Here is a 24265-nt window from a genome sequence, read left to right as displayed (position 1 = left end):
TAACAACGATGTCGTTTTGCTACTTAGCACTCAAGCTTCAACCTCATCGTTACCGCATGTTAACTTAACTAATTCAACCTATCAAGATGTGATATCATTTTGGAAAGGGTCCTATAAATGAATGATGAGTTGGTTTAATCAAATTCATTTTTAAGCAAGGGAAAGCTTTCGAAGAGCTGATGTTATTTAATTAGGACCTGTTTGAGATAGCTTCAGCTTTAGCCGAGTTGTTTTTACTGAACTGTACACTGTGAATAAATTGCCAACCAGCTTACTAAAAAGTTGTTTTCTTGAAGCTTTTCGTGTGAAACCCATGGCAAAGCAAAAGCTGCTGCAAGAAAGCCCACTCATAGGGAGGACTGAAGGTACAATGGCTTCTGGCTTTCTTAGATGGGTCCCATATGGGAAGCTTATAAGTTAGATTAATTGGTGAAAAATCAGGAGATCCCAAATTAGCTATTAGTCAGTCATTTGAAGGATTGACCGATTCATCCCCCTCGAATAGTTAATCCTCTAGAGCACATCAAAGTAGTTTAATCAGTTTAGCTAAATCTTCAACTCAGCCCTACCAAACGGGTGCTTAACCTTAGAATACCTACCTTGGACCAGGTATTGATTGGCGAAGTCAAAACTTTCATCCTTTTTTCCTAACCAATACAGTGAAATTTTATATCATAAGAATACTAGAGTTTCTGACTATTTCTATATATTAATTATTATCCAACCATAAAAAAAATATTAATTCTTGTCCTTATCTGATTACAACAAAGTCAAGATTGACCTGTTCATCCTTCCTATTCTTCACATACTCTAAATCATGTTTACAATATCAACCGACAATGGAAGTATACGTCAAGCAATATCCCCAGCTAAACAGAGCATTATGGATGAAAATCTTTGTTCAAGAAAGATATGTGCCATGTTTCTGGAAAGCAAGCTGACAGGGATCAAGATGACTGCTTCTAACTCTCACTAATTCTTTGTAGAACAGATCAAGAACAAGATTTCAAAGAAACGAGAGCAGTTGTAGACTAAGTAACAAATTAATTTAATTAATAAACAATTGGTTTGTTTAATCCTAGACTGCACGCAGAGACTATTAGTAGACACAAGAGACCATTTCGTTAGCTTCATTCTATAAATAGCACGGCTCTCATGCCAACCTTCTCACCCGCCATCAATCGACAACCCAATCAGTTCCTTCAAGATTTCCAAATTGATTACAAGTAGTGAAAAAATGGGTTCTCGGATGCTCACATTTCTTGCCATCTTGGCCCTTTGCTCTCAAGCTTTAGCCTCAGATCCAAGTCCCTTGCAAGACTTTTGTGTTGCCATCAACGACACTGAATCTCCTGGTACTATATGCACACTCTCATGGCTTTACTTTCCCATTCTTTCCCTTTGTTTTCTTCCATATCCAATTAACATTATATAATGCTGTTTGATTTTACTTCAAATGCTTTCATTCTTCGCTATCAACTGTTGTTGACAATATTCTTATTTTTCTGAACAGTGTTTGTGAATGGGAAGTTCTGTAAGAATCCAAACTACACAACAGCAGATGATTTCTTCTTTTCCGGCCTTGACAAGCCCGGAAACACATCCAACCCTGTTGGCTCCAAAGTCACTCCAGTAAATGTGATGCAACTACCTGGTCTCAATACTCTTGGCATTTCCTTGGTCCGCATAGACTATGCTCCCTATGGTCTCAATCCGCCCCACACCCACCCCCGAGCCACCGAGGTTCTGGTTGTGTTGGAGGGCAGACTCTACGTGGGCTTCGTCACCTCCAACCCGAACAATCGCCTCTTTACCAAGGTCCTGAACAAGGGAGATGTGTTCGTGTTTCCTGAAGGTCTCATTCACTTCCAGTTCAATGTGGGGCACACCAATGCGGTTGCCTTTGCCGGTTTGAGCAGTCAGAACCCTGGTACAATCACCATTGCTAATGCTGTGTTTGGATCCAAACCACCCATCAAAGATGATGTTCTTGCAAAGGCATTCCAAGTTGACAAGAAGGTGATTGATTACCTTCAAGCTCAGTTCTGGATGGACAATAACTAAAATAAAACATTAGGCTACTACTGCTTGTAATTACTTACTATATATGTAAGCGCAATTCCTTATGTAACCATTCTTAAATATTATAATGATGCGATTGTTTTTCTTTTCATCTCTGATTCCGTCGCCTTAAGGTTAATTATAATAATGCATAATTACGGCTTTCTGTTTGATTCCTACGTGAAAATAAGAAATTAAAAGATGGTCTGCTACGTTTTGGAAAACTGAGAAGTGAGAATGGTTAAATCCATGATATAAGTGACCCACCTAGACACAAAGTATTCAAATTAAGCTGGCCTGATCGGCCAACTTTTCTTATATATACATTTTTTTTTTCTGAAATTGACTGAAACTTCTGTATTTTAAAAGGATTCACGAAAGACAAAAGGGTAACCAATCGGGTGGGTTTTCATCAAAATTCGGGGGTTGTTTGATTGGTTAAAACCTTGTTGGTATCATGTTTAATTATTTCCGATTTTGAAGTTAGGACCAGACATACCTGCCAAATGGTCTTGGTATTCTCTGCCAGAAATCAATACAAGTAATGGTGCTAAGAGAGATAAATGCTTCAAAGTATCGTCATACAACAAGAAAGCTCATCAAAAGCCATACAACAAATGCTTGTACATTTTCTTTTCCACTTAATTTTGAATACAAAGAGCATTGGGTATGACCAGCCCAGTTACATTTCCATGGACATGATTGCAAGCGGAACTAACTTTTTGTCCAGGAGTCCCCGATGATAACTTTATAGACCTCAATGATATTCCGGTGCAAGGGAATGAGGAACTGCAATTGAAATTGATAGCCACTTCTGTGCTTGAGGTTCCAACCATATCGGCATATTGAACATCGCTTATTTGGATACCAGTAGGCTTCAACAAAGAACAAGTATACGAGAAATTAGTAAACTTTGAATTCATCCACATATACATGATACAACAGAGAAATTATTTCATATGATATAGGGAGGAGAGAGAGAGAGTCTCACCAATTCTTTGCATGCACCACGTACACTGCAATAATTCTGATCAATAATTATAGGGTTTTCTACATTGCTGAAGTTTATTCCCTTGAATGAAATCTTTTTACAGTAACCTTTTCCTGTCTGTAAAAGAAAATGAATAAAATAAAAAAGAGGACTATTGAAGACCCAGTTTCATATATATAGCATCAACCTAGGTTTTAAAAATCGGATTAGACATAGAACCATTTTAGTTATTGGTTTTTAGGTTGAACGGTCCAATTATCTGGTTCGAACAATGACCCGTTCTGATTTAAAAAATAAAAGACAAGCAAAACCATTGTTCGTATCATTGTGATACGCCACATATTGTATCAGAAATGGAGATGAATTGGTGGGTTTTTCGATTTCATACCTGCCATGTCTTGATCCTCACTCCATTGGTCGTGTTGGTAAAAGAGGCATTTCTAACATGAATATTCTCTACTTTCGAGAATGAACCATCCTTACCTAAGCTTCCAATGCTGTCATACACAAAATAAATCAAAAAAAAAAAAAAGTGCAGCATTTTATCAAATTACTATTTCTTCTTCACCTATTTAGAGACCTATATAAAATAAACATTTTGAATATGCATCTTATAGAATTTTTAAGGGGTGTTCCACAATATGGTTGATTTTGTTTTTGGAAACTATATAAAGAATCAGTCAATTTAAAAGCTTAAGCTGTTAAGTGAGGTCATTGAATAGTTTTATTCTCTAACATGCCCCTCACATGAAAGCCCATTGGACTTGAAGTGTGGACAACACAGGCCCACCCAGACCTTATGCTGAAACTTAATTAATTACAATGGAGTGACAAGAACCAGTCAAAGCGACTCTGATACCATCTCAAAGAACCAGTCAAAGGGCTCTATACCAACTGCCATGTTTGTTTTAAAAACAAAACCAATCATCTTGTCAAACCAAACCAGATTTCCTATCTGCCATGAATTGCAGTCACACATCACCGTTTTGAATTGTGAGATGTGTGTCTGCAATTCACAACTCTTAGAGTGTGGGTAGAAAAATTGAGTAGGAAATCTGGGTTCTTGTCGAACATCCCCTAGTATAGCATGAGTTAGCTTACCTTATGCCATGACCTGGACCGCAAATAACATCATTGATCACAATATTTGAAGTGTAATCCCCTATAGAGATACAATCATCACCTGTTTGGCATGGATTTAGTTAAAATGGGAAAGATGGAGAATGAGAAATGATGAAAAAAAATGAGAAAGCTAAAATGGCATAAGAGGGAATAGAAGTTACCAGAGCTTATTTTTGTGTGTTGGATTAACATGTCTTGGGCTGATTGGATGTGGATACCATCAGTGTTTGGGCTATGTCCAGGTGAATTTATAGCAATTCCATTGATATAAAACCCAGTACATCCCATGACGAGGACATGAGTTTGTGGGCTATTGATGAACTGAACATTGCTGAGATGGATTTGGTTGCACTTGAGGAATTTCATCGTCTATATTTACGTTTATTTAAAAATTCATTAATACTTTTATTAAAATTCTCTACTTATATTAAAATGAAAAAAAAAAGAAGTCATATATCCTTCCCTAGAATTTGAATTTCATTTTTACAAAACCGTTCTCACAGCTTTTTGTAACCATGCATTGAAAATATTTCCGTATTTATATGTTTTTTATTCACAAATGCACAATTGGAAGGGGCTGTGAGGTTTGAGAGTCTAGATCTCTAATTTGTAATAAAAATACATTACTAGAGGGGAAATACTTACAGTTGGTGCCAATTTAGTGCATCCCTGAAATTAACATTCCATTAGTTTTTAGTAATTAAAAATATCCTTTAAAAATTATTGACAAAAAAATATAATTAAGATTCTACTCACATTCCCAGGATGATATCTGCATGACTGATCCCACCAATCAGAACCCCGCCCATCAATGACTCCAGATCCACTGACTCTGAGTCCACTTACAGAAGTGAAAGCCATCCAGAGGCTTTGGTCAATCCCCTTCCATGTATCAGTTGTGTTGGGGGCAATTATGGTTCCCATTATCTATACAAATTAAAATTTTGAAATGGGAAATGGACCCATTATACTTAATAGTTAATACCAAAATGTTCAAAAAATAAAAAAGTAATTATCAAGTAAGTTGTTTCTAGTTTTTTATATGTTTTTGATTTTATTTTGATTTTGTACCTTAACACTGATGTTCTGAGCCAAGCAAGGACCCTTAAAAATAACAGGCTTCACCAAAAATGTGATTCCTTTTGGGACAACCATGGTAGGAATGCCTGATGATGCTGAGCACATCATGTTCCAAGCTTTCAAAAATGCCTGCAAATAGGAATTAAAAATTGTCTTGTGATTATTAAATTTCTTTGAGTTGATATCAAAGGAACCCAAATAAGCCAGTGTGGAGCCATTCTGATTCTAAGTGTTTAGTTGAATGGAGTTGAAGAAATGATCATTTTCCTTTGAGAATGAGAATTCATTCCAGCTGACTTCTTTTAAATCAAATAGATAAAAGGAATGGACCATTTTTGTTTCGGTTCCTTTTTTCAGCTATGAACCAAACAGACCCTAAAGTTGTTATAAAGAGTAAACGAAAAATTTACCTGGGAATCATCTGTTTTGCCATCTCCAACTGCTCCATAACGTACAACATTAAAGCTTGTTGAGCCTCCTTTATTAATGCCAAGGCTTGTCGTATTTATGTTGATTGTATGCGCCATCAAATTTCTTTCTGCATTCAAGCATGTTGGCATACAGGAAACCATAGCTAGAGCAACTAGCAGAACAGCCAGAAAATCCTGCAAAATAAAAGAAAATTTGATGAGTTATTTGGCTCACATGGGCAATGCCTAAGAACCCAAATCATATTTTAATATTTTGAGTTAAGAAGCTCCTCACCATGATAATCAGAAGAAAGAAAACACAATCTTATTCCAGTAATAACACTGCTCTTCTTCACATGAAGTGAGGTTGATGATATGAAAAATATAATAATTAAATTATTTTAATAAAGAAAGAAATAAACAACTATCTAATTAGTACTACTTGATTTCCTTTTAACTCTGATTTCTCAGAGTTGAAAGGAAATCTTATCACAGCTGCCTTTTGCAGTCTTGTATACCTCCTTTTATAGAGACTTTTAGTGGTTATGCTTCACATGTTTTTAAGGGTGTTAGTAGTTAGACGCTTTTAACTGTAATTTATTTACAACCAAATAATTCCAACTCACAAAGTAAATATAAGTTGGTCAAAATATGCCTAAGATGGATAAGGAGAAGAAGGGTGAGATTAGCTCGGTCATTGCGCAGCCAATAACATCGCACATGACCCGACTCTTACCATTAGCACTAGTCCGGATCTCCTGTTCATGAAGTTCCTTACGGACTTCGGTATAGGAGTAGCGCGGGGTGACCAGCTCGAGTCCCGCAAGTGCTACGTTGCCGCCCTGAAGGGAAAAACCAAGGCGGCCGACGACCTCGAGCTGGAGCGGCCTGCGGAGCAAGGTGAGGAGCGAGCTTTGCCCATGGAGGAAACAGTCGCAATCCTGACTTCAGCTACGGACCCAGCTCGCACACTAAGCATCGGAGCTTCCATCGAAGACCCCCTACGAGCCGAACTGGTGAGTTTTTTACATCAAAATTTAGATATTTTTGCCTGGTCCACAGCCGACATGCCCGGCATTAGCCCCGGACTGATAACTCACAAACTTAATACTGACCCTGTAGTCAGACCCATTAGATAGAAGAAACGCAACTTAGCCCCAGAACGCTGGAGAGCGGTCGACGAGGAGATCGAGAAGCTCCTCGCAGCAAACTTCATAAGGGAAGTCCATTACCCGAGCTGGGTGGCCAACCCGGTGTTGGTAAAAAAGGCAAGCGGCAAGTGGCGCATGTGCGTCGACTATACCAACCTGAACCGAGCTTGCCCGAAAGATTGCTTCCCCTTCCCCATAATTGATCGCCTAGTGGACGCGACCTCGGGAAACGAGTTGCTAAGCTTCCTGGACGCCTACTCGGGCTTCAACCAAGTTAGGATGGACCCATCCGATGAGAAAAAAACCAGCTTCATAACCGAGTTCGGCCTGTATTGCTACAAAGTCATGCCCTTTGGACTAAAAAATGCCGGGGCGACTTTCCAAAGACTTGTAAAAAAGCTATTTCGGCCCCTGATTGGTACGAAGATAGAGTGCTATGTAGACGACATGGTCGTCAAGACTCAGTTTTCACAAGAGTTAATACAAGACTTAGATTCTATTTTCCAAATCCTGCGTCAGTTTAGCATGAAGTTGAACCCCAACAAGTGTGTCTTCGACGTCACCTCGGGCAAGTTCCTAGGCTACATTGTCAATCGGCGCGGTATTGAGGCCAACCCGGACAAAATGAAAGCCATTCTAGATATGAAACCACCACGAAAACTTAAAGAGGTTCAGAGGCTAAACGGCCGCATAGCCGCTCTAAGCCGCTTCTTGTCTAAGTCAGCAGACCACTGCCTACCCTTCTTCAAGGCAGTCAAAGGCAAAGGGTTCGAGTGGACCCAGGACTGCCAGTTCGCGTTCGACGAATTAAAAGGTTACCTCGCTAGTGTGCCAACCTTAGCCCGGCCCGAGGTGGGCGAGGTCTTAGAACTGTACCTCTCGGCGAGCAACGAGGCGGTCAGTTCGGTACTGATAAAGGAAACAGACCGGGTCCAACGACCCATATATTATGTTAGTAAAATTTTGCAGGGAGCAGAGGCAAGGTACCCGGAGATAGAAAAACTAGCATACGCCCTAGTAATAGCAGCTCAAAAACTCCGCCCGTACTTCCAGGCTCACACCGTCATCGTCCTAACTGACAAACCTCTGAGACAAGTTTTACTCAAACCCGAAGTCTCCGGTCGACTGACGAAATGGGCCATCGAACTCAGCGAGTACGACCTCCAATACAAACCGAGAACCGCTATCAAGGCCCAAGCTTTGGCAGATTTTATCGCCGAGTGCACTTTCAGCCACGAAGCCCCACAGGTCGAGCCCGAAGTCCCCAGTTCGGGCGAACCCGGAGCTCCTGAGCCCATAGAGTTCGAACCCCGTGAAGTAACAGCCAGTGTGGCATCTCTCCTGGTCAGGCGAAGCGCGAACTGGGATGAGGAGCTCTGGATCCTTCACGTGGATGGTTCCTCGAACCGGTAAGGCAGCGGAGCTGGAATAGTCTTGTGCGGCCCGAGCGGCACAAAAGTAGAATACGCACTACGCTTTGAGTTCGCGACATCCAACAAGGAGGCAGAGTACGAAGCACTGATCGCCGGGCTGGACCTAGCGCGAAAGGTGAAGGCAAAACACTTGGTCATCTGCAGCAATTCTCAGCTCGTGGTAAACCAAGTTACCGGCGAATACGAAGCACGCGATCTCTCCATGATCGCATATTTGGCCAAAGTAAAAGAAGCCCTGCTCAACTTTCGGTCACACATCATCAGGCAAATCCCGAGGTCAGAAAACACTGAGGCCGACGCCCTGTCCCGGTTAGCCAGTACGAGTCACAACAATATGAGAACTGTGTACATAGAGGACCTACCTCGGCCTAGTATTCTCAGGGAGACAGAGGAGGTCGCTCCCGTCTTAGAAGCAGAGCCGAGCTGGATCGATCCACTCGCGAGCTTCCTGATAGACGGGATAGCAGCCGAACCTCTGGCAACTGTTACGGCTCGAAACATACAGAACTTCTTTTGGAAGAACATAGTATGTCGATTCGGGTTACCTCGGGTTCTAATCTCCGACAATGGCAAACAGTTCGAGGATATCAAGTTCCAAGAGTGGTGCCGGAACATGGGGATTCGGCAAAATTTCACGTCAGTCGCGCACCCGCAGGCAAACGGTCAGACGGAAGTAATGAACAGAGCCATCCAGCGCGAACTGAAAGCACGTCTGGATCGAGCTAAGGGATTGTGGGCCGAAGAGCTACCAAGTGTCTTATGGGCTCACCGAACGACCGAAAAAGCAGCCACGGGAGAAACCCCCTTCAACCTCACCTACGGCACTGAAGCAGTGATCCTGGCGGAAATCGAAATACCAACGTTACGATTAGAAACATACGACGATCGGACGAACGGAGTCGAGTTACGCACCAACCTCGGCAACCTGGTCCTCCGTAAGATTATGGTGCCCGAACCCGACATCGGCAAGCTTGGACCTAATTGGGAAGGGCCCTATAAAGTAAAAACAACGCTCGGGGGCGCATACGAACTCGAAACCTTGTGAACTTAAGGCGATACTACCTATAAACCACCTAGCGAAGTGGACGAAATCAGGCCCTATGTGCCACAAGGCAAGCCGAGGAACTTCGGCGTAGACAGCACATTATCAGCTCGGCAAAAAATCAGCTCGCGGCATAAAAGACCACGGAAATTTAAAAACCCGGCAAAGAAACAGCTCGGGGAAGATGAGCAAGGGGAAAAAGACACTCCATTGCAAGAAACAGTACATTGGCAAAAAAAAAAAAATTACATGCCCGGAGCCACTTCTTCGCCATCGGAAGGCACTTCAACAACACCCGAAGGCCCTGCCTCTCCTTCAGAGTCCGGCTCGCCATCGACAGCATTGGCCATCTACTGAGTTATACGTGAAGTGGTTATAGCACTTACATCGAGGTCGGGGTACGTATTCCGGATCATCCACTGGCTCAACTTGAATCCCCTCCTGTAAGAGTCCACCATCAGATCGTCAAAGCGCGGGGAGGCAATGTAGTCTTCAACTGCCTTCTTCTTGGCGTCTTCAATGCCTTGGGAAAAAATCTGTGTTCTCTCCCTGATGTCCTCCTGAAGATATTCGATTTGATGCTGCAAATCCAACTTCAAGTCCGCCATATGCTTAACTACCCCCATGGCCTCGGCGTCATGCTGAGACCTCGCCTGTCTGGCCATCGCGACGCGAGCAACCTCTTCAGCAGCATAAGCAGCCGCCTCAGCAGCCCGGGTATTTGCCTCTGCAGCACGGAAGGCTTCTTCAGTAGCATGAGCGGCAGCCTCAGCAGCTCGCGCCTGTCGCGAGCTCCTCTCCACTTGGGCCGCCAAGGCATGAATCGAAGAATTCACCTACCAAAAGATACAAGTGAGCAAATGACAGCAGAAGCAACAGAATAAAAAAGGAAGATAGAATCTAACTTACCACCATGGCATGTGTTACGGCGCGGCAAGTGACCTGATTCAAGGGAAGATCGGTCCACACTGCGACCTCCTCGGGGAAAGTAGCTTCCCTACTCTTCTGAAGAGCGTAGTTCGGAGTCAACACGCTCCTAAACTCCCCTTGAGCTCCCGAGCCTAAGGGCCCAGCCCGCGTATGAGTAGACCCGAAGTGAGCAGGAGCACTTGAGTACGCAGGAGCGCCCGTATGAGTGGTTTCAGCGTAAGGCGCCCCGGCAGTCTCGTGCACCGGTGGAGTCACTTCGGGCTCCCTAGGCAGATCCTCTGGCGTATGGTCTGGGGCTTGGGGCTCCTCATCCAGGGGCAGCTCGGTACGAGTTCGCTTGGCAACCCGCTTCCTCCTCTTCATACCTTGGAACAAACGCCCCCCACGAGTTCTCTCCGCGTCCATCACACCTACAGAAACGAGTTCGACATCAGAAAAAAATGAAAGAACAAAGCAAGCAAGAAACCGCATAGCTAGAAACCTACCCGAACTCAAGCCGACTGCAATAAGCTTGGCCTCCATTAAGTAGTGGTGGCACTTTAAGCCTTGCCGTGCCCATTGCCGGAGACCCTTCACCGTCTCTTTATCAAGAGTTACGCCCAAATCGGGAGCGGCCTCACCCCACCCGGTCTGAAAGGGCCATCCTTGTGCACTTCGCACACCGAAGTAGTCCCGCTTCCAAGCCGGGACCTTATTAGGAAGATCGTGCAGAAGCTTGAAACCCTGGAGAGGAGAAAAGGTAATACGCCCGTCTCCCCCCAGGAAGAGAACCCGCCTGTCTCTTGAGCATCAAGATAGAGGAGAATATCTCTAAGTCTAAGGGAAAGTTCTGCTCGCAAAAAAGGGAAATTGTCCCCACCAGGTTTCGAATAGAGTTCGGATGAAGCTGACCAATGGTGACACCGAAGTGGTTTATGACTTCGACGAGAAGGGGATGGAAAGGAAGTCGCAACCCTGCAGCGAGCTGCTCTCGAAAAATCACGATCTCGTCGGGACCGTGTTCCCAAGGAAAGCTACCCGAAGGAATAAAATATGTGTACCCCCAGGAAGATTGTAAGACAGAAGTATGGATTGAAGCCCCTCAGGCGTCATGGTCGAAGGGCCAAACCGGTCTAGCATCCGACCTCGGCGGGAGGTAGACGCCAAACTGCCCGAAGCGACTCGACCTACTGGTTCGTAGTCCTCAAACTCCACCTCAGGATCACTGAGGCAGTCTGGGGACACGGCTCGATTGGTGGAACCTACATCGGCCCTACTCGAAGAATCGTATGAGCTATCAAAACTAGACATTGGGGAAAAGACGAATTCAAGAAAGTACTCACCGGAAAGTTTGAAGAAAAACCAAAGAACCGTGAAGACTGTATAACCAACCTTGACGCGAGCTGGAAAAGACTTGGACGTGAGCTGAAAGATTGGACACGAACTCAGTAGACAAACCGCAGAAATGACAAAACAACCGGGGTCACCCACTATTTATAGCTACAGTAACCAAGAATCAACCGTGCAGACCGGAGATGATCTGACGGCCCACGTTCTTACCGACCGCACAACCCTTAAGGTCAAGACGTGATTGGCGCACGTCTTTCCGAAAAAAAAGCAAAATGTCAGCGCACGTCTTTTTGAAACCGACGTCGCTTCGACACGCGTCTTTTCAAAACTGACGCGCCGCACGTCTCCCTCACAGTCGCCCGCGCACGTTCAGCAGTGGCGCGCCTTTTTGAAATGACCTGCTGTCACGTCCCAGTGGCGCGAATTGGTTTGAAATTTAAAACGCGCGGTCACAACCACCAGCGTTGTTGAGTAAGCACGTTTCCAGCCTTCTCGGAAACCGAAAGAACCCTAGCAAAAGCGTCTCATGTAGTGAAGGTTCGAAGGACAGGACAAATCCACCAGCTACCTCGCGAAAACTCCCCGCACCATGGCAAGACCCCCGGCGCAAGGAGTGGGGGGCAATTGATGAAGGAAGATTTGGCCCGACCTCTCTATTATGTGACACGTGGCAGAAACAACAGCTCGGCAAAAGGGGCCAAGCCTAGGCAGGAACAAGGGGACACACTTCGCCGAACTGACCCTTGTAACAGCTCGGGATACACTTCGCCGAACTGACCCACCTTGTAACGGCTCGGGATACACTTCGTCGAACTGACCCACCTTGTAACAGCTCGGGATATACTTCGCCGAACTGACCCACTTTGTAACAGCTCGGGATACACTTCGCCGAACTGACCCATCTTGTAACAGCTCGGGATACACTTCGCCGAACTGACCCACCTGTAACAGTTCGGGATACACCTCGCCGAACTGACCTGCCCTATAGATACCTCCGAGCTCAAGACCGCCTCGCTCAGCACTTCGCATCACCTTCTGGGCACCAAAACCAAACAAATCGTACCATGCCTGACACTAAGGAAGTCCGTGCCCGAGGGCGCCACGCCTGACTGACTTGGGATCTGACGTTTGGCAGCAGCACTCTAAACGGCCACCTGCCACCGCCACTGACACCGCCATCTCCAGTTAGACGGTTAGGCAGTAACGGTTCTGTCTCAGCAGAGAGGACGACGGCCGAATTGACAAGCACAAGAGTAATCATACCCGATCTGACAAGGGCCTCGGGACGAGTACACGAAGTGACTATAAGAGCCCCCTGCCCCCCGACAACGGAGGTATGCAAACTTTGAGCTTCGGAGCCTCTATACACTCCTGCATATTTCATATTTAATTATCCTATTAATTAACGCTATTGAAAATTACCACTAAGTTATACCACATTACCACTAATACCAATTAAGGAGAAAAAAAGACATTTTAATCCATCTTTATCAATTTAATTTTCTTACCAATACTATATCAACCATAAAAATAAAGCATATAAAACATATAAAGCAATTAATATTGCCAAAGTACAACATTAATTTTTTTCAGAAACAAAGAATCGCATAACATGAACAGGACCTTTTCCTCTTTTTTAGGATGAATAAAAGTTTTCCCTTCTATCTTAATTAATCTGATTAGAGCATGGGAATTAAGACTGACATGGTCGTCCTTATTGTGTTCACATGTTCTGAACTCTCAAGTAATCTCCAGCTACTCAGATTAAATAAATCCTCTTTGAATTATTAAGGGTTCTAAGAGAAATCAATGGGTATATTCATTAGTATATATATACTTGAACAATCTGATAATTTCAAATGAATGAAAATCTTCTGGAAAGCAAGTTTGTAGGTGTGACATGAGTAGATAACTGTTTCTAACTGTCATTAATTAATTGGATAATATTTCAAAGGAATGGGAGCAGTTGTAGAATGAGTAATTAATTGTAATAAACAATTGGGGTGTTTAATTAGTCCTGGATTGCATGCGGAAACCACAAGGCACTAGACGACCAATTCGTTGGCTTCATTCTATAAATAGAAGAGTTCGAATGCCAACCTTCTCACCCATCAACATTTTTTTCAACAGCTGATATCATTTTGTAAAAGGTCCAAAATCATGAATTCTGATATCAGCTTTTGGAAAAAGCTGATGTTGATATCAGCTTTTGTAGGCCATGTTTTAAATTGATTGATAAAGTCATCAGAATTTTCTTCTATTTTTCTAAGCAACACATTAAAAGAAAAATAAGAAACTAGAGTTTCTGACCATTTCTCAAATACCCTTTTTTAAAATTTCAAGGTTATCCTATTAAGGTAATTGATAGTGCTACAGTTGAACTCTTATTTTAATCGATCTGATGAGCAGAGCAGAGTCAAGTCAGGTAATCCCCACCTTATTAACAGATGACACACACAAATCATGCTTGAAGTCCTTCCTAAGTTTGGGGAAATTTTTGACAGGATATACTTAATGAACTTGGAAATATCTACTACATGTATCAAAATCTTTGTTCAATAAGACTATGCGCCATGTTTTTGGGAAGTAATTAAATATACCGGTAGGTATGAGATGACTGTTTCTTAGTGTCGTTATTTCTTTGAGAAAGTGTCCAAATTAAGAACAAGATTTCAAAGAAACGAGAGCAGTTGTGGACTTTGTAATTAATTCCAATAAACAATTAATCCAATCCTGGATTACACGCGGAGACCAGATCAGAAGATACAACACCATTTCATTGGCTTCACTCTATAAATAGCACAGCTCTCATCCCAACCTTCTCAACCCATCAACCAAGCAATTTGTTCATTTGTTCTGTCAAGACTTCAATATTGCTAACTAGTGAAAAATGAGTTCTAGGATGATTGCAGTTCTTGTCCTCTTGGCCCTTTGCTCTCAAGCTTTAGCCTCTGACCCAAGTCCTCTGCAAGACTTCTGTGTTGCCATTAAAGACACCGAGACTCCAGGTACTACATGCATGCACACTTTAATGGCTCTGCTTGCCCATTATTTTCCTTTCTTTCTCTTCTATCTCTTACCTCTTACACACAATATATACCTTGCATTATAAGTCATGGTTTTGAAAATCGGGCCGTATTGGACGGTTGGACCGGTTGATCTAGGTCTAATTTTGGACCCCAAAACCATCCAATTAAACCGGATGATTGGACCATTTGACCCAGAAAGCAGTGGCGAAAACGGTTTCATTTCTGGTCCGGTTTTTTAAAACCATGCCAAAGGCAGTGCACCTATATACAAATGTTTTTCATTCTTTGCTATCAGCTCTTATTGACTGACAATTTTGTTATTGTTTGTGAATGGAAAGTTCTGCAAGAATCCAAACTACACAACAGCAGACGATTTCTTCTTTTCTGGACTTGACAAGCCCGGAAACACATCCAACCCTGTTGGATCCAAAGTCACTCCAGTAAATGTGATGCAACTACCTGGTCTCAATACTCTTGGCATTTCCTTGGTTCGCATAGACTATGCTCCCTACGGTCTCAATCCGCCCCACACCCACCCCCGCGCCACAGAGGTTCTGGTTGTGTTGGAGGGCAGACTCTACGTGGGCTTCGTCACCTCCAACCCGGACAATCGCCTCTTCACCAAGGTCCTGAACAAGGGAGATGTGTTCGTGTTTCCTGAAGGTCTCATTCACTTCCAGTTCAATGTGGGGCACACCAATGCGGTTGCCTTTGCCGGTTTGAGCAGTCAGAACCCTGGTACAATCACCATTGCTAATGCTGTGTTTGGAGCCAACCCACCCATCAAAGATGATGTTCTTGCAAAGGCATTCCAAGTTGACAAGAAGGTAATTGATTACCTTCAAGCTCAGTTCTGGATGGACAATAACTAAAATAAAACATTACTACTAGGCTGTAACCATTCTTAAAGACTATAATTAATAATGCGATTATTTTTCTTTTTCTTTTTTATCTCCGATTCCGTCGCCTTAAGGTTAATTTTAATAATGAATAGTTATGGCTTTCTGTTTGATTCATGGTCTAAAACTGAAGACAGACAAAAGTGTAACCAATCAGGTGGGTTTTCATCAAAAAGGGTAACCAAAACCTTTTTGGTTGGTATAATGTTTAATTTTCTAGCATAGATTTTTCCAATTTTGAAATTAGGACGAGAGACATACCCACTAAATGGTCTTGGTACTCTCTGCCACTAATCAATACATGTAATGGTGCTAAGAGAGAGAAATTCTTCAAAGTATCGTCATTTGCATTTACATGCATTTGGATTTAAGTAATTAGGCTGCGTTTGGTAAGTGCAAAAAGCATATATATCATTATATCAAGGTAAACACAAGTTTCTTCAAAATATACGAATGCAAATTTGGTTCCGATTTACTTTGATAAATTTTGTATTACCTTTGATTGTGATGGGTGCAACAAGAATTTCAAGATCGGATCCTATCTATTTATCATATTGAGTAACTTTGAGTTCAAAGTATACTTCCATTATCATAAGCTAAATTTTCCCATTTTGAAAGCAAAAATGTCAGAAAAACAAATTTTCGTCTTCAGACATATTCTTATAGGATTACACATTGCAAAACCGAACTGGAGTACAAATTCACATTGGCTTTATAAAACTGAACTGATTAATCAGATAATATCATGTCAGATTTGGTCGATCCATATTTGATCCAGCTATAAACAAATTGAGTTCAATCATCCTCAATATGATCAAATTCAACTTCAAAAATTCAAATCTGGACAATCAGTTTGTACCCATATATATAATTGAATATCCAGCTGATTGACTAGGCTTGGTTATGTTAAGGTGGGATTTGAACCAATGTTCAGAGAATTGGACCAAACATAAAACCAGAAAAAGGAGAGTTTTATGGGTCAGAGGTTCAATCGTAGTCAAACCAAAAGTCAAACTATGATGACATGGCATACATGTATATATACTACAAGACATGCAAATATTATATATATAATATATTTTACAGCTTTTAATATACTTAATGTGATGGGTGAATGGCAAATTTCTTAACTTTTAAAGCAAATGACTAGTGTACATTTTCTTTAAAACATGTATGTAATAAAGTAATATATACAATAAAGAGCCATTAAATAATATAAATAAAGAGATGAATTAGTAATAATTAAATAATATATGAAAAAAAAGAGGTCATGGGTTCAAGTTCTTATTAAACATTTTTAAAATTTTAATTATTCAAGGTCCCAAGCAGTTTCATGAAACCAGCACTAGTTCACCAGTTTTCCAATTAAATTTGTCGGTCAATCGGTTGTCATTGGGTTTTTAGCAACTACAGTTTTTGGGGTGTAACCAAACCAGCCAAAGGCCTGGGTCACAATTCAACTGGTCCAACACTTTTAAATTTTCAATTATTCAAAGGCCCAAGCAGTTTCATGAAATCAGGACTGGTTCACCAATTTTCCAGTTAAATTGGTTGGTCAATCGGTTTTCATTGGGTTTTTAGCAACTACAGTTATTGGGATGTAACAAAACCGGCCAAGGGCCTAGGTCAAAATTCAACTGGTCCAACCAACTGGTTTGGTCCAGTTTTCTAAACAATGATTGGAATAATTCCTTCACAATTTGACATGCATTAGTTAAGTGAGCTAGTGTTTGATTCTCACCACCCCTATTATAATTAAAATTTCAACTATTCTAGGGCCCAAGCAATTTCATGAAATCGGGACTGCTGGTTCACCGGTTTTCCAATTAAATTGGTAAGTCAATCGGTTTTCATTAGGTTTTTAGCAACTACAAGTATTGGGGTGTAACCAAACCGGTCAAAGGCCAGGGTCACAATTCAGCTGGTCCAACCGACTGGTTTGGTCCAGTTTCCTAAACAATGATTGGAACAATTCCTTGACAATTTAACATGGTATTTGATGATGGCAGATTTGGCCCTCCAGTGAAATTGTAACACGTGGCACCTCGTGACAACTAGGAAAACACCCAACCAACAAACTTACGAAGTTGGTGATCCACTCGGGCACCAGTCTCGCCGACCTGGCGCGACCTGCACATGGCCTGACGCGCGCCTGCGCGAGCTGCGTGCGGCCTGCGGCCTGCGCGACCTAGCCGACCTGGACCAGCCTAGCGCATGATCCGGCCAAGCCGCCCATAAGGCGCCCACCGACAAACCTGGCCTAGACACTGACCCGCCAACTAACACAGGTGCCAGCTTGACGACCTGGTCTAGACACTGACCCGTCGACTGACACAGGCGCCGACCTGACGACCTGGCCTAGACACTGACACGCCGACTAACGCAGGCGCCCCCCTGACAACCCGGCCCATGCGCCGACCTGGCCGCCTGACACAAGCGCCAGCCTGATGACCTCGAGGAGTTCACCACCGTACCCCGGTTCTGACAGGATGCGACGAGTCTTACCGTTTGGAGGCTTTTCACCCACCTAACCTGCGAGGACTCCCGTATATAAAGACATCACCCCCCAAAGGGGAGGGGGATGAAAAAAGGGAAGTAACCCTGCTCTCTAGCTCTCTCATATTATCTTCAAAGCTCTCTACAATAAGAGTACTAACTTAAGCGTCGGAGAGCCCCAACTTTGGAAATAACTGATGTTGTTGCCACGTTTTAAATTGATTGATAAAGTCATCAGAATTTTCTTCTATTTTTCTAAGCAACACAGTAAAAGAAAAATAAGAAACTAGAGTTTCTGATCATTTCTCAAATACCCCTTTTTAAAATTTCAAGGTTGATAGTGCTACAGTTGAACTTTTATTTTAATCGATCTGATGAGCAGAGCAGAGTCAAGATTGATCTGGTCTCCTTTCTACTTTACATATCCTAACGTATACATATTTATAATATCAACCAACCGTAAGTACACGTACGTCAAGTAATGCCCTCACCTTATTAACAGTTGACACACAAACTTACGAAGTTGGTGATCCACTCGGGCACCAGTCTCGCCGACCTGGCGCGACCTGCACATGGCCTGACGCGCGCCTGCGCGAGCTGCGTGCGGCCTGCGGCCTGCGCGACCTAGCCGACCTGGACCAGCCTAGCGCATGATCCGGCCAAGCCGCCCATAAGGCGCCCACCGACAAACCTGGCCTAGACACTGACCCGCCAACTAACACAGGTGCCAGCTTGACGACCTGGTCTAGACACTGACCCGTCGACTGACACAGGCGCCGACCTGACGACCTGGCCGCCTGACACAAGCGCCAGCCTGATGACCTCGAGGAGTTCACCACCGTACCCCGGTTCTGACAGGATGCGACGAGTCTTACCGTTTGGAGGCTTTTCACCCACCTAACCTGCGAGGACTCCCGTATATAAAGACATCACCCCCCAAAGGGGAGGGGGATGAAAAAAGGGAAGTAACCCTGCTCTCTAGCTCTCTCATATTATCTTCAAAGCTCTCTACAATAAGAGTGCTAACTTAAGCGTCGGAGAGCCCCCACCGGAAAAATACCCCCGGGACCTCTGATTCAGTTCTCGCAGGTCCTTCAGCTCCCGCCGCCTACGAAGAGGAGGAAAAGATGGAGTTCTCGGAGGTCCCTCAGCTCCCGCCACCTACAAAGAGGAGGAAAATATGGAGTTCTCACAGGTCCCTTAGCTCCCGCCACCTACAAAGAGGAGGAAAAGATGAAGTTCTTACAGGTCCCTCAGCTCCCACTACCTACAAAGGAAGGAAGACCACCTCATGCTGAGGGCAGTCGGATTGCGCCACACCAGGGAGCTCCAGCATTATCTAAGTCACCGGCCGCCTAATAGGTAGTTCGCTACCAGGCAGTTCGCCACCGAGCAGCTCGCCACCGGGCAGTTCGCCACCGAGCAGCTCACCACCGGGCAGTTCGCCACTAGGCAGTTTGCCACTAGGCAGTTCGCCACCAGGCAGTTCACCACCAAGCAGTTTGCCACCAGGCAGTTTGCCACCAGGCAGTTCGCCACCAGGCAGTTTGCCACCAGGCAGTTCACCACCAAGCAATTCGCCACCAGGCAGTTTGCCACCAGGGAGCTCACCACCAGGTAGTTCGCCACCAGACAGTTCGCCACCAGGCAGTTCGCCCTAGGCAGTTCTCCACTAAGCAGTTTGCCAGTAGGCAGTTCACCACCAAGTAGCTCATCACTAAGGCACGCCACCACCGGGTCAAATAACGAGGTACTTAGCCAAAAATTTTACATCACAAAACATTGGTACGTGGCCGAAAACGGTTACATCAATTGGCGCCATCTGTGGGAACACGCTACAAAAAGCTAAGTTCTCATCCTACAAAAGCTAAGTTCTCATCTTGCCAAAACTAAGTCCTCACTTTTTAGAAATTGAAGCTATCGCTTTATAGTTTACATTTTTTATGAACTCAGAGACTATGCAAGGAGGGACTAAGTAGCTCTACCAACCTTACTTTCAATTCAGATAATGCCACATCAGTCCTCTCCGCAAGGTACCCCCTACAAGGATGAGCTCTTCGTGGCTTCCGCGGGAATTGGCGGCCAACTGACTACATAGGCGCCCTTACTGGTCGAGCCTTCCAAGGCTCCCGTGTGAGCTGGCAACCTAAAGTTAGTAGTGCTGCCCCCGAAGGTCGAGCCCCTACTAGCTTCTTGTAGGAGTAGGTGACCGGCATTACGAAGCTGATGCAGGCCAAGCCTACAGGCCACATTACTACTTAAGACCCGGTCGCCTCTCCAGCACGGGCAAAGTCAGAAAAGAGTAAACCACTAGTCACTCCAAAGCCTACGGGCCACATTACTACTTAAGACCCGGTCGCCTCTCCGGCACGAGCAAAGTCAAAAAAGAGTAGACCACTAGTCACTCCAAAGCCTACGGGCCACATTACTACCTAAGACCCGGTCACCTCACCGGAAAAGACAAAGTCAAAAAAGAGTAGACCACTAGTCACTCCAAAGCCTATGGGCCACATTACTACTTAAGACCCGGTCGCCTCTCCGGCACGGGCAAAGTCAAAAAAGAGTAGACCACTAGTCACTCCAAAGCCTACGGGCCACATTACTACTTAAGACCCGGTCACCTCTCCGGAAAAGACAAAGTCAAAAAAGAGTAGACCACTAGTCACTCCAAAGCCTATGGGCCACATTACTACTTAAGACCTGGTCGCCTCTCTGGCACGGGCAAATTTAGAAAAGAGTAGACCACTGGTCACTCCCAAAGCCTACAGGCCACATTACTACTTAAGACTCGGTCGCCTCTTCGGCACGGGCAAAGTTAGAAAAGAGTAGACCACTGGTCACTCCCAAAGCCTACGGGCCACATTACTACTAAAGACCCGGTCGCCTCTCCGGCGCGGGCAAAAGTCAAAGAAGAGTAGACTACGAGTCCCTCCCAAAGCCTACGGGCCACACTAGTAATTGGATCAGCACTTACTAGCTCATCGACTTATGGGCCAAAAGAAATCTACTCCCTTCGTTGAGTTACTATCAGCTCGGGAGTGGGGGGCTATTGATGATGGCAGATTTGGCCCTCCAGTGAAATTGTGGCACGTGGCACCTCGTGACAACTAGGAAAACACCCAACCAACAAACTTACGAAGTTGGTGACCCACCCGGGCACCAGTCTGGCCGGCCTGACGCGACCTGCATGCGGCCTGACGCGCGCCTGCGCGAACTGCACACAGCCTGCGTGAACTGCGCACAGCCTGCGCGAGCTGCGTGCGGCGTGAGGCCTGCGCGACCTAGCCGACCTGGACCAGCCTAGCGTATGATCTGGCCAAGCCGCCCATAAGGCGCCCACCGACAAACCTGGCCTAGACACTGACCCGCCAACTAACACAGGCGCCAGCTTGACGACCTGGTCTAGACACTGACCCGTCGACTGACACAGACGCCGACCTGACGACCTGGCCTAGACACTAACACGCCGACTAACGCAGGTGCCCCCCTGACAACCCGGCCCAGGCGCCGACCTAGCTGCCTGACACAAGCGCCAGCCTGACGACCTCGAGGAGTTCACCACCGTACCCCGGTTCTGACAAGATGCGACGAGTCTTACCATTTGGAGGCTTTTCACACACGTAACCCGCGAGGACTCCAGTATATAAAAACCGCACCCCCCAAAGGGGAGGGGGATGAAAAAAGGGAAGTAACCCTGCTCTCTAGCTCTCTCATATTATCTTCAAAGCTCTCTACAATAAGAGTGCTAACTTAAGCGTCGGAGAGCCCCCACCGGGAAAATACCCTCAGGACCTCTGATTCAGTTCTCGCAGGTCCTTCAGCTCCCGCCGCCTACGAAGAGGAGGAAAAGATGGAGTTCTCGGAGGTCCCTCAGCTCCCGCCACCTACAAAGAGGAGGAAAAGATGGAGTTCTCGCAGGTCCCTTAGCTCCCGCCACCTACAAAGAGGAGGAAAAGATGAAGTTCTTGCAGGTCCCTCAGCTCTCGCTACCTACAAAGGAAGGAAGACCACCTCATGCTGAGGGCAGTCGGATTGCGCCGCACCAGGGAGCTCCAGCATTCTCTAAGTCACCGGCCGACTAGTAGGTAGTTCGCTACCAGGCAGTTCGCCACGAGCAGCTCACCACCGGGCAGTTCGCCACTAGGCAGTTTGCCACCAGGCAGTTTGCCACCAGGCAGTTCACCACCAAGCAGTTCACCACCAGGCAGTTTGCCACCAGGGAGCTCACCACCAGGTAGTTCGCCACCAGACAATTCGCCACCGGGCAGTTCACCACCAGGCAGTTCGCCCCAGGCAGTTCTCCACCAAGTAGCTCATCACTAAGGCACACCACTACCGGGTCAAATAACGAGGTACTTAGCCAAAAATTTTACATCACAAAACATTGGTACGTGGCCGAAAACGGTTACATCAGTATTAGCTAAGTGGACTAGCAGTGTTTGATTCTCACCACCCCTATTATAATTAACTAAATTTCAGCACAAGGTATAAGTGGACCTAAATTTGTCCAGACTTCAATTCCTATAGACTTTTGCGTGATGGGGCATGTTAGAGATAAAAACTTAACCTTAGAGCTTAATCTTTTAGGTTGAATGGTTCCTTCAAATGGTATTAAAGCTTATTTGACCAAGTGATCTAATATTTGATCATTATAGTCCTCATTATAATTTATTTAATTTCAGCACAAGTTATAAGTGGGCTTATGCTTGGCCAAGCTTCAAGCCCAATGTGATTTCACGTGAAAAGACATGCTAAAAAGATAAAACCCTATAACAGCTTAAGATTTTAAGTTAGACAGATCCTTGAGACTCTACACTCAAAGACTTAACGTATCCAATGTTTTGCTTATATTACAAGTTTTGCATACATACCCAACAACGTTCATATTAGCCTTCCCTCTTTTAGGCCATATTTGGAAGTGCAAATAATTATTTAGGCCATTAAGCACTTATTGGTATTTGGGAAATAAGCTTGAAATAAGTACTTATTTTAAAAATAAGGACTTATTTTTTAAGCCTAAATTTCCAGCTTTTTTTAAGTGCTTATACAATAAATACTTATTCAATTTTTTTCTTCCAAAATTGCCCCTAGTTGAATTTTAAAATGCCACATAAAATTATCCCTAATTGAATTTTATAAAATTACTTTTATAAAATGATTTTCATAAAAGTGTTTTTATGAAAGTACTTTCATAAAAGTGTCTTTATAAAAAATTATTTATTAAAGTTCTTTCAAAGGGTATATTTTGAAAATTTGAAAGAAAGTGAATGACAAAATAGTCACTAATGCTTATTTAAGTACTTATTAGAGAAAAAGACTACCAAACACCCAATATAAAATAAGTGCTTATTTTAAAAAATAAACACTTTAAAAAGTTGGATATCAAATACAAATAAATATTTATTCGTTAACTTAAACACCCCCAAACATGACCTTAGTCACAATTCAACCTGACCCCTCCTATTACATGATAACTCTTTCTTAGGCAATAGAGGTTTTCAACAGCTGATATAATTTTGGAAAAGGTCCAAAATCATGAATTCTGATTAAATGGTCTAAATAACATCAGCTATTTCTAAATAACACCAACTTTGGAAATAGCTGATGTTGTTGCCACGTTTTAAATTGATTGATAAAGTCATCAGAATTTTCTTCTATTTTTCTAAGCAACACAGTAAAAGAAAAATAAGAAACTAGAGTTTCTGATCATTTCTCAAATACCCCTTTTTAAAATTTCAAGGTTGATAGTGCTACAGTTGAACTTTTATTTTAATCGATCTGATGAGCAGAGCAGAGTCAAGATTGATCTGGTCTCCTTTCTACTTTACATATCCTAACGTATACATATTTATAATATCAACCAACCGTAAGTACACGTACGTCAAGTAATGCCCTCACCTTATTAACAGTTGACACACAAATCATGCTTGAATTCCTTCCCTAAGTTTGGGGAAATTGTTGGAATATATTAGAGGATATAGTTGATGAACTTGGAAATATCTATTACATGTATCAAAATCTTTGTTCAATAAAACTATGTGCCATGTCTTTGAGAAGAATTAAATACATCGGTAGGTATGATATGACATCTTACTGTCGTTATTTCTTTAAGAAAGTGTCCAAATTAAGAACAAGATTTCAAAGAAACGAGAGCAGTTGTGGACTTTGTAATTAATTCCAATAAACAATTAATCCAATCCTGGATTACACGCGGAGACCAGATCAGAGGATACAAGACCATTTCATTGGCTTCGCTCCATAAATAGCAAGCTCTCATCCCAACCTTCTCAAC

At 43.7% G+C, this 24265-nt stretch overlaps 3 protein-coding genes across 3 annotated transcripts; 2 read left to right on the top strand and 1 right to left on the bottom strand.

Moving 5' to 3' along the window:
* Window positions 1-1163: 1163 nt before the first annotated feature.
* Window positions 1164-2171, top strand: LOC148845538 (putative germin-like protein 2-1). Its single transcript, XM_088955352.1, has 2 exons — window positions 1164-1355; window positions 1514-2171. The coding sequence occupies exons 1-2, from the start codon at window positions 1238-1240 to the stop codon at window positions 2062-2064; spliced, it is 669 nt and encodes a 222-aa protein (XP_088811478.1). The 5' UTR covers window positions 1164-1237; the 3' UTR covers window positions 2065-2171.
* Window positions 2172-2646: 475 nt separating this feature from the next.
* LOC148845537 (putative polygalacturonase At3g15720) lies at window positions 2647-6164 on the bottom strand. The gene is made up of 10 exons (XM_088955543.1): window positions 5960-6164; window positions 5665-5859; window positions 5246-5383; window positions 4931-5101; window positions 4820-4843; window positions 4336-4543; window positions 4154-4235; window positions 3441-3549; window positions 3053-3169; window positions 2647-2936 (listed from the first exon to the last, which is right to left on the bottom strand). The coding sequence occupies exons 1-10, from the start codon at window positions 5960-5962 to the stop codon at window positions 2703-2705; spliced, it is 1281 nt and encodes a 426-aa protein (XP_088811669.1). The 5' UTR covers window positions 5963-6164; the 3' UTR covers window positions 2647-2702.
* Window positions 6165-14393: 8229 nt separating this feature from the next.
* On the top strand, window positions 14394-15450 carry LOC148845536 (putative germin-like protein 2-1). The gene is made up of 2 exons (XM_088955435.1): window positions 14394-14557; window positions 14900-15450. Exons 1-2 carry the CDS (start codon window positions 14440-14442, stop codon window positions 15448-15450), a joined length of 669 nt encoding a protein of 222 aa, XP_088811561.1. The 5' UTR covers window positions 14394-14439.
* The last annotated feature ends 8815 nt before the right edge of the window (window positions 15451-24265 follow it).

This window comes from Nelumbo lutea, chromosome 7, assembly GCF_056320005.1.
Source record: "Nelumbo lutea isolate HS-2025 chromosome 7, American lotus-T2T, whole genome shotgun sequence".
NCBI lineage: Eukaryota > Viridiplantae > Streptophyta > Magnoliopsida > Proteales > Nelumbonaceae > Nelumbo > Nelumbo lutea.
This window is presented reverse-complemented; position numbering and strand designations above follow the sequence as displayed.